The following is a 13,167-nucleotide window of genomic DNA, read 5'->3' as shown; positions in this document are numbered from 1 at the left end:
CAAAATAAACAACGAACAAACGAAAAACGACAGGACTTTTTGAATGGCCTGGTAGTTAAGCATCATTATTAATCATTGAAGCTAAATTATAAATTAAACAAATCCATAGATTCACAAATCTAGGAAAATATTGAGAATAAGGGACTTTTCATATAAATTCTAGTTGTACGAAAATATACCTGCATAAATAACTGGCTCCTTCGAACCCATTTTAAAGAAGAGCACAGCAGGTAGAGCGAACACTCCAAGATCCTTAGCTAACTGTTTGTCGTTAATTTTGACAAAGTCAATGCCAGCTGCGTCTGCTTCATCGTCAATGTGCTCAATCTCAGCCAGGACTCTATTACACTGCTTGCAGTCATCACTGTCTAGTCATATAAACAAGAACATTTTTTCACCAACAAAAAAATAAATATAAAAAAAGCAAGTAAAGTTAATAAATTATCAAGTTTATTATGCTAAATTAATAGCTAAAATAAAAATATTTGATCAGACGAATCAAAATGTGTTGGTTAATTCTCTTATCATCTCTTACTATTGGATAACTCTCTTTTGATCCTTTAATTTTCAAATGAAAATAATGAAAAATTATTTTGGCTTCAAAATAAATGTTTAGGGAACATCTCTGAACAGCTTTAAATAATGAATTACTTCAATAATGGACAATTCATTGAAGTATTGACCCATGAACTATCAAGAGACTAATTTTGCAACTACCTACATTTCATTTCCACATCACTAGTTATCCCAGACAACATTTTAATGAACTTTTTCCTGTTACCTGCCTTCTAACTTCCACCCATTCTAGTCAGAGTAAGAAGGGTCAACCACAAAAAAATTTCAAAGGGCATCACTTCTGACTCGAGATTGATAAAGTGACACCTTAATAATTTCAGCCAGAATGGTCCTCCAGTTAAATAACCGCCAATTAAGAAGAAACAATAGAATACCAAATAATATAAATTATTTACAAACTAATAATATTTTACTCCAATTTTTGGGGCATATCATTTAATGACGAAATTTCCCTTAGAAGATCTACAATCAAGCAAGTTCCAATGAACTAATTTACAGTTAGGACTAAAGTTCATGAAGAACATTTTTTAGCTATGTGATGTGGTCTTCTCACATATATTTATTTCTTGGAAGAGCAATATAGAGCAATTCATAGCTCGATAATCCATCCCACAAGACCAGTTCTGTACAAAAGTTCTTCCCATAAATGTACGTCCAAACAATGTGATTCAGTTAAATTGACAATCAGATTATTTATATCAGCGATTTTGAGAAAGAGGTAATTGCAAGAAACATGGCAAAGAAACGAGGACATATATATCTTTCCTACGACAAGAATATCCAAGGACCAAACCCTGAGTAGTTTAACATCCCAGAAAACTACAACAATATTTCTAATAAAGGTTAATGAGGTAGTAATGATGACTTCTATGGTCAGTCAAAGTGAGTTATTTCCAGTAGGTTGACAGGTCTCACAAGCTTAGGAAAGATGATTTCCTGGAGAATTCTAAAGAAAGTATGACTTCCAAAGAGAAGGTTCCCCCATGTAATAATTATAATTTATAAATGAGGAGAAGATGGTTGGGGGTCCGGTCAATGAAACACAAATAAGTATGACTAACTTATTTTAATGTGCCGACGTTTCGGCTAGAGTTTCTAGCCTTCTTCAGGGCTAAAAACAAAACAAGATAACAACCACAGTAAGTATAGAAAAATAAAAAATAAAAAAGAAAGTATAAACAAAATAATTTTACACATACAATGAATAGTTTTACAAGATAGAATTAATAAAATAAAGTGATGAGAGAAGCGGGAAATAAAATATAGACATAGGTATAGTCTATAGGTATAGATATAGGTATAGTCACTTTATTTTATTAACTCTATCTTGTAAAACTATTCATTGTATGTGTAAAATTATTTTGTTTATACTTTCTTTTTTCTTTTTTATTTTTCTATACTTACTGTGGTTGTTATCTTGTTTTGTTTTTAGCCCTGAAGAAGGCTAGAAACTCTAGCCGAAACGTCGGCACATTAAAATAAGTTAGTCATACTTATTTGTGTTTCATTGACCGCACCCCCAACCATCTTCTCCTCATTTATCATCCACGGTCAACTATCTCTCATAATTATAATTTATATATTAAAAGCCTCCTGGTCCACTCACCCATCCAGGACGCATGCGCACACACACACACACACACACACAAATGTGTATGAGTGAGTCTATTTTGTTTAACATCTTATACTAACTATACATCACATTAAAATTAATTTTTGAAATAATTATATCTATTTTCAACACTCACAGAAGAATACCGCTAAATAGTCAGAAGTCTGTCTTATTTTATTGAACATTTTTACATTAACTCGCTCAATCTGCTCAGTGAGTTCCATATTGGCAGGGTCTGTCAACCAGTCAAGCAGTTCTTCTTCATCGTCAATGTCTCCTAAAAATATAGAACAACACAGAAGTAATAGTATGATCTAAACTAATTAGAGATATTTATAATGATAAAAGAGTCACCATCATAGTTCAGAACTTTTCCTTTCCTGAAGTATGAAACTCCGGGTGGATTTCTAAAACCATACTTTTTTGCCATAAGCTTGTCACTACATTTAACCACTTTTATGCCATATTCTCCTGCTTCATCATCAATCAACTCTATATGCCTTAAAATTTTAGCAACTTCTGGATCATCTTCAATATCTAAAATTGAAATATTATAACATTTTTATAAAATAACATAAAATAATTATATGGAATGTTATCCAAGTTAAACTTACAGAACACAACGGCTAAAAACTCTTTTTTCTCAATATACTCAAACAATTTTTCTCTATTGATGTCTTCTATACTTTCATCTGTTTTTTGCTGTACCATCCAATCCAATACTTTTTTGTCATTCGATAAATCTCCTGTCATGAAAAAAAAGCATTTTTTGAGGGAAAACAAAATTTAAAACCACAATTTTCGAAATCTTGAGACTTGTTCTTTCCTCAACTAAACTTATCTTAATTTTCTTCTAAGCTAATATTTACATTAAAATAGTAGGTTATGTAACTGGAGTGGCTGATTGAAAAAAAAAAAGTTGAAAGAAAAAATAATAAATTAATTTATTTGTAATAATAAACAATTGAAAAGATATTATTACACCTACAATTTGTAGAGAGACTAATTTGTATTGGGGAGTATTACACAATCGTAATTCTAAGATACAAACATATTTTATAATTTAAACTTATGTTTTATAACTAGGCTGATAAATTTGTGTGCATGAGCTTAAAACAGAAAAAACAAAACATAGGAACAAAAATTTACCAACATAATTACTATTAAAATGAAGAATTTTCAAAATGAAATACAAACATATTTACTTTCATTCTGAATCTTAATTATTTTGGTGTATCACTAGTGACTATTGTTGAACCAGGCTTTCACAATTATATAATTTTCAGTCAAATTACAAAAAAATAAACAATAAAAATGAGCACCAACTTTATAGTACAAAGAATTAAATATTTAATTATAAATCAAATTTACATATTTCATACTATAAATAAATATACCTTTGATTTACTATATTTATAGTAACTAACCAAAGTGGTAGAGTAAATGTTAACTATAACAATTGTAATGTACAAACTGCTGAATAAAATTATTGTCTAAATCTTAAACACCTTTTTTTTAACAAATTTGTAATTACCTTTTTATGTTATTCATATTTCATTTAAAGTGGAATAAATTCATTTGCAGATAACCTTGATACTTGGAAAATCTAGAATACTTTTCTTATTAATGAATGATTTTTAATCACAGATGCTTTTAATCCTTCAGAAAAAACCAAGAATAAAAATATAAATTTTACAAAGCGAAAGGATTATTCATGTTTTGATAATGGAAAATCCTTTCTACATTTTTAATAATGAATAATAATACTTTTTTAATGCGATTGAAAATGAGTTACTTAATTTTGATTGAAAAAATAAAAATAGTAAATTTTAAAAATATATTGTTTACCTTAAATTTTACTTTATATAATTATCAAGTATAAATAAAAAATAATAGTCGTGCAAGAGTCTGTTGAAAATGAGGGAAAGTACTAGTACAGGTGCTAAATATTTTTGGCAGACAGTATTGTCACTATTGTGCTCTAACCACCTCATTTATTCCCATAATAATTGGATAATAATACGATACTAAGCCAAACTTTAGCTTAATTTTTTCAAAATTGGTGTCAGATATATAAATTATTATGAGAAAATTGAATTATTAAATTATAAATTACTATCAGAAAACTTGATAATTAAAGTAAATTGATAATATTTTTTAAATTGCTTTCAATACTTTACCCAGCAGTTCATAATAATTGCATGCTATAATACAAATCACAACACTATAATATTATTCACATATTTTTCAATGATATCATACATTGTTTTCCCTTAAAGTAATTATGAAAACAGAATACTTACATTATTAACGTCTTAATTTACATATTTATGTTTTTGTTTTTAAACTTAAGATTTATGTTTTCACATTGAAAAAAATAAATTATAATTGAGAAATTTTAAAGATTTGAGAAATTAATGGTTACAAATTATAGATCGACATTCATAAATTTCTTCTGATAGCTAAATTCATGCAAGAAAAATAATTTTGTACAACTCATTATAATAAGATATTCATAACAAAAAACAGCTATAAATCTGTTCCTGTGTGGGAAATGAGGCGAGTAAAATTTAATCAAATGAATAATAAAAGAGGAAAACAATTTTGATAGTTTATTTCAGGACAAAAAAAAAAAATTAATTAATTATCAAAATGATATTGTGAAGACTTCAAACAAAGAGACTTCAAACAGAATTATTCCCACTATTTTTGACAGGAACTTCATGATATTACAAATTAATTTATTTTTTATATTAACTTTTATTTTCACTAGATTTATTCTAAAGTAATAGTTAAAACGTATGTTACAAACATAACAATAAAAATATGATTATTTAGAATTATATATAAGCAGTGATCAGTTAGAAGATTAAAGTAAACCTTGCGAATAACATTATAACCAAATTAAAATTATCAGTACTCGAAACATTTAAATGAAACAGTCTTAACATAGTAAATTATTATAAATAGGCTTAAAAATACACTTATATTATAACAGCTATCGAAATGCAAAGTTAACAGCTAGCAACTTAGAATTTAATTAAGTTTAAAGCCTATAACTTATTAGTTATTTGGCCTTTAGTGAATCTCTCACTACAAAATTTGAAAAATCAAACTTCAAAATATGAAATGATGGTTACATGCAAATTCAAAAATAATTTTTAAGGTTTCGAGTAAATAAGCTAATCGTAGTGTATATTATACTGTAACGATGTTATTCTTTTTTTTTTTTTTTTATCAATTTTTTTAAAGGGAAGTAGAAAAAAAATCGTAATACAGATTAGTTTCAGATATGCAAAAAGTTTTATTCATTAAATATTTTATAAATCTAGGATAATGTACATAATAAATTTTTTTTTCATTGAGGCAAAATGAAAATGTATAAATGTACATTTGTTTTTTTTTTACAGAATAATATTGAAATAAATAAATATATTTATGTTTGACATGATCATTGTAGAGGGCAAGAAAATGAATGAGATCAGAAAATTATTTTACAATTTTTGAAAGTCCATTTCAGCCACTCTTTTTTTTTTTTTTTTACCACCACCAGATGTATTTACCACTGCCAAAGAGGCCTTTTTTCCCTTTTACAGGCTTTTCTATGACGTTTGATGATATTTTTGTTTGGGCTTTGCTCGCTGGCAATTTCTTAGGTTCTGGTTCTTTAGCCGCCTTGGGTTTCTTATTGTCTTTAATAGATGTCACTTTGGGTATTTTGGTTCCCTTCTTCGCTGTGGCAGGACAGCATTGGTATGGCTCATATGGGGAATTGGGTAGATTTTGCTTGCCTCCGAGGCCGATCATGAAGCAGCCATCGCCTGCAGCAAACCATACAGAAAAACTTAATAGAAAATAAAAACACATTCACAATTATTTATATCCAATATTAGCCAGATTGTAATGAGAATAAATGTTCAATTACTTTGAAATGGAATATTGATTTTTTTTTAATATAATTTTTATTTTTTAAAGAAAGATGAATAAAAATTAGCTAATTGATTATGAAACATAAAATTTTCTTTATTTTTAGGAGATAAGGAGGGGTAGAAGTTAGCATGCTTTAAATTTAATTTAACTGTAGAGGCAAAAAGCTTTGTGCTTATAAAAAAAAAATGTTAAATATTTTTGAACTAGTCAAGAAAAAAATAAAATAAAAAAATACTTTTATAACAACTTTTGCTGCAGACGACTGACTGGGAGTTAGTGTTAAATGGCATGCAAACGTAAAAGCATATTAATAAATAATCACTAAATGACACATACAAATGATCATGGTAGTAGTTTGTTAAAAACATGATTTCTTTTTTTTTAAAAATTCCATTTTATAAATACATTACAATATTACATACATGCATGAAACAATCATAATTTCATTTTAGATAAAGACAAATCCTTTTAAAATAATTTATACTAAACAATGCAATACAGTGCTTTAGTACTTTAGTGATATTTTATTGGAGAGTATTTCAATGCAATGAGATGGATGATCTCTTTCATTGCTAACTAGTAATTTGAATTTCAAACTAATTATACCAACTGAAATCTTTAAATGTAATACATTGAGGGAAAGGTAGAAGAAAAGACCAACTGGCCCTAAGTGGCTATAGACTATCCCAATCACTGTGATAACTTTAATGTTACATTCTCTGGAACAAGTATCTTTAGAGAAAGAAAATATAGATATTAAAGCTTCAATAAACCCCCCAAAAAAATCACTATAATAATAATAGTAAAGGCCTAGTGAGTCTGATAGCACAAATGGTACCCTGCATAAACTTTCCTGTGAGGCTCCTCCAAACCCAAATCCACTAATTCAATTTTAATGCAATCCTCCCATCTACGTTTTCGTTTACACATCAGACATTTCCCTGTTGGTTCAGTGTTTATTAATATTTTAGGGATCTGCTCGTTACTAAGCTCTAAAAATCCAAAGGACTTAGCTGGGAGGAACTACCGAGGAATTTCCACTGGCAACCCCCACATCCGCCATCTGTGGGACACCCCTAAATGTTAATGAGCCCGCACAAGGCACTATAATAATACTAAAGCATAAATCTATTTAGTAAGAAAACGTTTCTCTATCTTCCTCATAATAAAAAGTATTCAGTATCAAAAAGCAACAACTCTCTCCTGGAAAAAACATCCTCAGGTTTAAAGGAGCCTCTACATGTTGGCCAAGCCATGGCGAACTCAGACATGCGCGAGCATGTGGATGGATGGCTTGTATGAGGGCCTAAGCTCGTTGCCGATCCGTCGAGAGTTGCTTTTATGGACACAGATCAAAGGGGTTCGTGAGTGCGCTTGTGTAGCATTTCCACCATTGTTCTTTGTTTAGTTGCAACTGAGAGCTATTAGGAGGTTAAAGGTGTTTGTTGGTACTTTTTATAATAAGTTTTATGTTTAATCTTATTTATTTATATTTAATTTCCTTTCATTTTCTTTTTTTTTGTAATAAAAATAATATAATCCCAGTGCAATGTCTGAAACCACTTGTACGTCCGCCATGCTTGCCTCTCTGAATAACACTGACATGTGGATGGTCTGCTCTTTGTTTACCGAGCATTTGTACAAGCCTCCGATCCATGGCGAGCGGCCAACATGTGGATCCACCTTAAGACTAACCCAATTATAATTTTTAATAACCTTCCAGAGCAAAAGATTTCTTTTAGACAGTGTTTTTTTCTACAATGGTAGATCAAATAAATCAACAAATAGCAAAGATCATTCATCCCATTTAATAACATTATACATTGTACTAGATTGGTGATTTAAAAAAAAAATATGAAACACATCAGTCAAAACGTTCCTGGACCAACTAATAAAAAATTGTTTGTTAAATTTGACTTTATTTATCAATATAGCCTCCTCTAAGAGAGATACATTCATTCCAACATTTCTTCCTTACAGAAGGTAGTGTAGAGATCTCTGTAAAATCCTTCAGTTTCTGATATGACTTCATTATTTTTTTCATTTTTTTTTCCAAATCTCTTTCCCTGGAGCATGGTTTTGAGACTTGCAAACAGGTAATAGCTGAGGATCAGATCAAGAGAATACAGTGGGTTGGGAAGCGATTAGAAACCCAATACATGCAGTTTTACCATCTTAACCATTGACTTGGGATCTTGAGATTTCTTCTTCACCATATGGTGCAATTCTTCTGGATTTAATCTTTCAATTGGTCCAATAATGTTGTGTATTAATCACTATAGATATTTTTTTTCTTTTTCCAGAAAGTCAAAAATTTATCCACAATAATGTGTATTAAGTCACATCAGAGGGCTTTCAAACTCTGCTTATCACCAAAGTGAGAGCTGATTTGATTCTAGAACCGTGTTTGATCCATTGTCACATACAATAGCAAAAATCCTGTTAGTTCTATCTATACAGCTAAAAACAGTGCTCTGAGTAATCAATACATTGTTGTTTTTATCCCTCTGTGAGCAAACGTGACAGCCAATTGGAAATGTTTTCCTATACACAAATTTTTGAGCAAAACAGTTTTGAAAATCTCAAAAGTAGTGTCACTAAAACTAATGGTCGCAATCTGATGATACTTTGACACACAACTTTTGAAGATTGTACTATCCAACACAAAAATATGAACTCTTTATTTGTGGGCCAGTCCCAGGACTTTTGACCAATGTAGTAACATAAAATCGTAGATGAAATGAAGGAAAGCATAGTGGTTTCAATGTAGAAGGTACAAAATTTTACCTATCAGTTAAACAGATATTTCCTTAGCCTATCCATAGCTTTAGTTTTAAGTTTAAAATGCCTAAAAAGCAAAATTAGATAACAAAAATTCCTTTAAAACCTATATTAAAAAATTAAAACTTACGAATATAAATAAATGGAGCATTTTGTTTGGATAGTTTCCGAATCCAGTGAAAATAATTAATTTAAAACTGAATAGTGAGCAAAAAATAAAAAATAAAAATCGACAGCTTTTTTGTTAGTGTTTTTTCGTTTTTCTTCTCCCTAGTGAAATAAAAGAAAAAAAAATTAATAATATATAATAACAATTTTTTTTTAATTCTCTCATAATATAATTGCATATTGAAAAAATTGTATTCTTAAAAAAAAGTGAGTATATATATAAGAAAATAAACACTTATTTGCCCATAATAATAATAATTATTACATTGATACAGAAAAGCTCCAGTATTACATTCATACTTTCCTTCTAGACTAAGCTATCATGAGAAATAAAAATATAAATAATAACAAATATGTTAGGAACTTATAACTAAAATTATTGATGAGACTTCATAGTCATTATACTTATTTTAAGTAGTAACATTTCTTAATAAAAACTAATAATTAAAATAATTACAATTTTTTATTGATGTTACTCCTTCTAACATTAAGAAGGAAAAAAGATATGATCAAAATAACATTTAGGAAATATGTCATAGGATAAAGGAGTGTATTGTTCTACAATAATCTAACTGAACAGGATCATACATGAAGCATACAGATCACAAAATAATTAATAATAATAATAATCTGAAGCTTTATCTTAAAAAAAGATACATCCTCAGAGTAATTGTGCATATCCTAAGAAAAAAGGAGGTGGACCTGTGCTCAGTCAGAATGAAATATTGATAATGCTCTCCATTAAGAATATTGATACGTCTTCTCCTTCTTCGGACAAGATTTAGATGAATTCTCCTTCTTTAGGACAACCGATAAATAGCATACGAAGAAAAACAATTGTAAGAAGGAAAAAGGGTAGGAGGAACAAAATATTCTGATATATGGAATAGGCTGGAAGGTATGGTTAATAGATTAGGAAGGAAGAGATTGAGGAAAAATGCCTTAAGTGGAATGGATATTTAAAAAGAATGCCAGCAGTAAGATTACCAGGGAGGTACACATACAGAAAATAGGTTGTGGAAGAAGACGTGGCAGACCTAAGAAAACTTGGGACAATGAAATTGAAGAATCCTTGGTAGATGATTTTAAACAACCTAAAAGAGAAGTGGGCATCAGACAGGGTGATCTGAAAGGATGCCAAATAAAATTTAGGTTAAGGAAATCCACTGATTGAGTGGAAAATCCTTTAGAATGACATCCGGTATTTGTGAAGAAGACTTGACAGGCAACTCTATTCAACGTAACTTTGCAGAATGCTATGAAAGAGACAAGTTAAAAGTGGTACAATGCTTATAAAACATGGCAGATTAGTGCCTATGCTGATGATCTGATGTTTGTTGCCAGAAGTTAAAAGGTACCAAGAGAAGGCTTTGAAATATTGTATGAAAATGGTAAAAAAGTGAGAAATAATTTCTAATTGTCCTCAGTACCAAGAGCAAGAACCGACAATAACATTACAATCAATAGTTTCAAATTTGAAAGTGCACACATGTAGGTTTGGTTCTGTGATGAATAGTAAAAATCTAATTAACAAAGAAATTAACAGTAGATTGGTAATAGGAGGTAATGGATCCTACTTCGCAAACTTGAAACTTCTTAAGTCTTAACTGTTGTCTAAATAAGCCAAATTAAAGTTCTAGAAATCTCTTATAAGATCAGTAGTCACCTTGGAGCGGAAACTTAAGAGCAATTCGGATTATGAAAGTTTATAACAGAATAAGAATTTTATTAACTGAATCAAAGCAAGTAGGCTAAGAGACAGAATGGAGGGTAAACGAGTTGGAATAAAAATGTTGGGAATATATTTCAGAGGGAAAAGAGGAACTCCAAGAAGCAGATGGAAGGATAAAATGGAGAAAGGTGCAAGGAAGCACGGAATCTGGAATTGAAAGAGGGATACACAGGACAGGGAGAAATGGAAAAGAATAAATCAAGAGGCCAAGAGTCACAATGACCTGTGGCGTTGAGGAGTAAGCTAGACTGGTCACAACCTCCTAAAACAAGACCCATTTTTACACAAAAAGATCAGAACTAAAGAGGATATGTTTTTTTTTTTTTGTTTTTTTCGGCCAAGACTCCCATTGGAATCCTATACTGGAGGATATGTTATTTCTATAACTAGAAGGGAAGAACTTCCTGAATTTATTAATGTTGAAAGGCAACATTGGATGTTTGGAGTTGTAAAATTAAATCAGTTGAAAAAGAGCTAACGAGGAGATCTTTATCTTGGAGATTCATCAGGAGAAAGATATATTACAAGATCCAAAGTTGGTTGGATCAGGAGAAAGTAGACTAGGCACAAAGTTTACAATTTTGATGATGCTCTGTCACTAAGACAATTGATATGTCTTCTTCTGCGGATAAGATTTAGAGGAAAATCAGCATGTGAAGAATTGTGATTACAAGTCAGAAATCTGATGAGACAGACAGAACACTGACATGTGGAATAGGCTTGGGTTTGGGATTAGTCTTAAAACTATAGAACCATTACACACAATATAAAGAATGTTATTAGCTAGAGAACTGTATAATTATTTCAGTTATTCGTAAAGAAGAATAAGAACATAAGGTAAGAGAAGTAAACTAGAGTGATAACATAAAGTAGGGTATTAACAACATATTAATAAATAATAATAATACAAAGACCTTCATAGTGAAAAACTAATACCATCACAAAAATACGAAAGCACTTTTATTGCATTTTTTCTACCATCGTAACTGCTAACTATATTTTAGTAGACTGTTCACGCTACAAACGCCTAAAGTAAGAAATACTGATTTGCCTCAGTAATTTCATCTATAGATTTTAAATTTTACATGAATTTATTTCACCGATAAGGGTTTTTCATTCATGATAGGATCACAGTACAAAAAAAACAACAACATAAAAACAGAAATGCACAATGAGCAACTCTGTCTTGCTGAGTTTTATAACTACATTCATCTACTTGAAGCAACAATCGAAAAAATTGAATTTTGGTGGTAAAAATTGGATACTAGGCTTCAGAAGTGCTACCTTTTAATTATATTTAATAATAGTATAAACATTCAGAAGATCACTGATTAGGAAATTTTTTTTGTAAAATAAACTCGTAAATTTTGAACCACTAGATATAAGATTCTTATTGTAAGAGATTTTATAAAATTCTTGTCTTCGGGACATAAGAAATATGTTTAACTTAACATTATTCAACAGTAAAAATAATTATTGTTCTAGGAAGAATACAATTATATTCCCCATAAATGTGAGAAAAAAAGATAGTGATCAATCCCATTAAAATTTTTCAAAAACTCCTCCATCGAGTTTATTTTAATTAGATTAAAAATGAAGTTTAATCTAGAACCAAATGTTACCACCTTTTAAAAATACATTTTACAAAACATCGAAAACTCAGGTAATTTTCTTGACCTAGCAAAAAAAATACCTGAGGCCACATGAATCAAACTACCATCGTCATTATCTTCATCATCGTCATCATCTTCATCTTCATCTTCATCATCATCTTCGTCACTGTCCTCATCATCATCATCATCTTCGTCGTCGTCATCATCATCATCGTCATTACCTAAATTTCAATCACTCGTTCTTCTATTTTGTAATATTACTAGGTTGTATTCCTAACTTCTTTGATTTGAATAAACAACTCTCTATTTGTATTATAAGGGCACTGACTTAAATATTGTTGCATACAATTAATAGGTAGTGTTGTCTAACTTGAATTTTTAATAATTATTAAAAAACCTCAAATTTTCAAACCTTTTTTTTCAAGCTGGACAACATTTATTTTTAAAAAATACAATGCATGCAAAATTGTGGACAATCACACTTTTCTCTTACAGCTTTCAAGTTAAAAATACATATTACACATGAGGATAGAAAAAGAAAAGGCTCATTAATATGCAAACTTAATATGGGCACTAGTGCTGACAATACAAATTATTTTTAACCGTAACATTGGGCTACTTTTATTGTTAAAATATGTAACTCTTACTTTTTTGTTCAATAAGCCAGTCCAGTACCTTTTTCTCATTCTTAAGATTACCTATAAAATGTCATAAATATATATTAATAACAAAATGAGTCTTAGTAAAAATCAAAA

At 29.7% G+C, this 13,167-nt stretch overlaps 1 protein-coding gene across 7 annotated transcripts in view; it reads right to left on the bottom strand.

Moving 5' to 3' along the window:
• hlk (hulk) overlaps window positions 1-13,167 on the bottom strand; it is a 115,475-nt gene that overhangs the window by 16,539 nt on the left and 85,769 nt on the right. For all 7 annotated transcript variants that reach the window (XM_067046727.1, XM_067046728.1, XM_067046729.1 and 4 more), the window contains 4 exons: window positions 2,803-2,934; window positions 2,543-2,725; window positions 2,325-2,465; window positions 180-368 (listed from right to left, as the gene is read on the bottom strand). In XM_067046727.1, coding sequence (XP_066902828.1) covers window positions 180-368; window positions 2,325-2,465; window positions 2,543-2,725; window positions 2,803-2,934 — 645 coding nt within the window. The remainder of the gene's footprint in view (window positions 1-179; window positions 369-2,324; window positions 2,466-2,542; window positions 2,726-2,802; window positions 2,935-13,167) is intronic.

The sequence above is a fragment of the Halyomorpha halys genome, unplaced genomic scaffold, assembly GCF_000696795.3.
Source record: "Halyomorpha halys isolate HHAL.00 unplaced genomic scaffold, Hhal_1.1 Scaffold164.1, whole genome shotgun sequence".
Lineage (NCBI taxonomy): Eukaryota > Metazoa > Arthropoda > Insecta > Hemiptera > Pentatomidae > Halyomorpha > Halyomorpha halys.
This window is presented reverse-complemented; position numbering and strand designations above follow the sequence as displayed.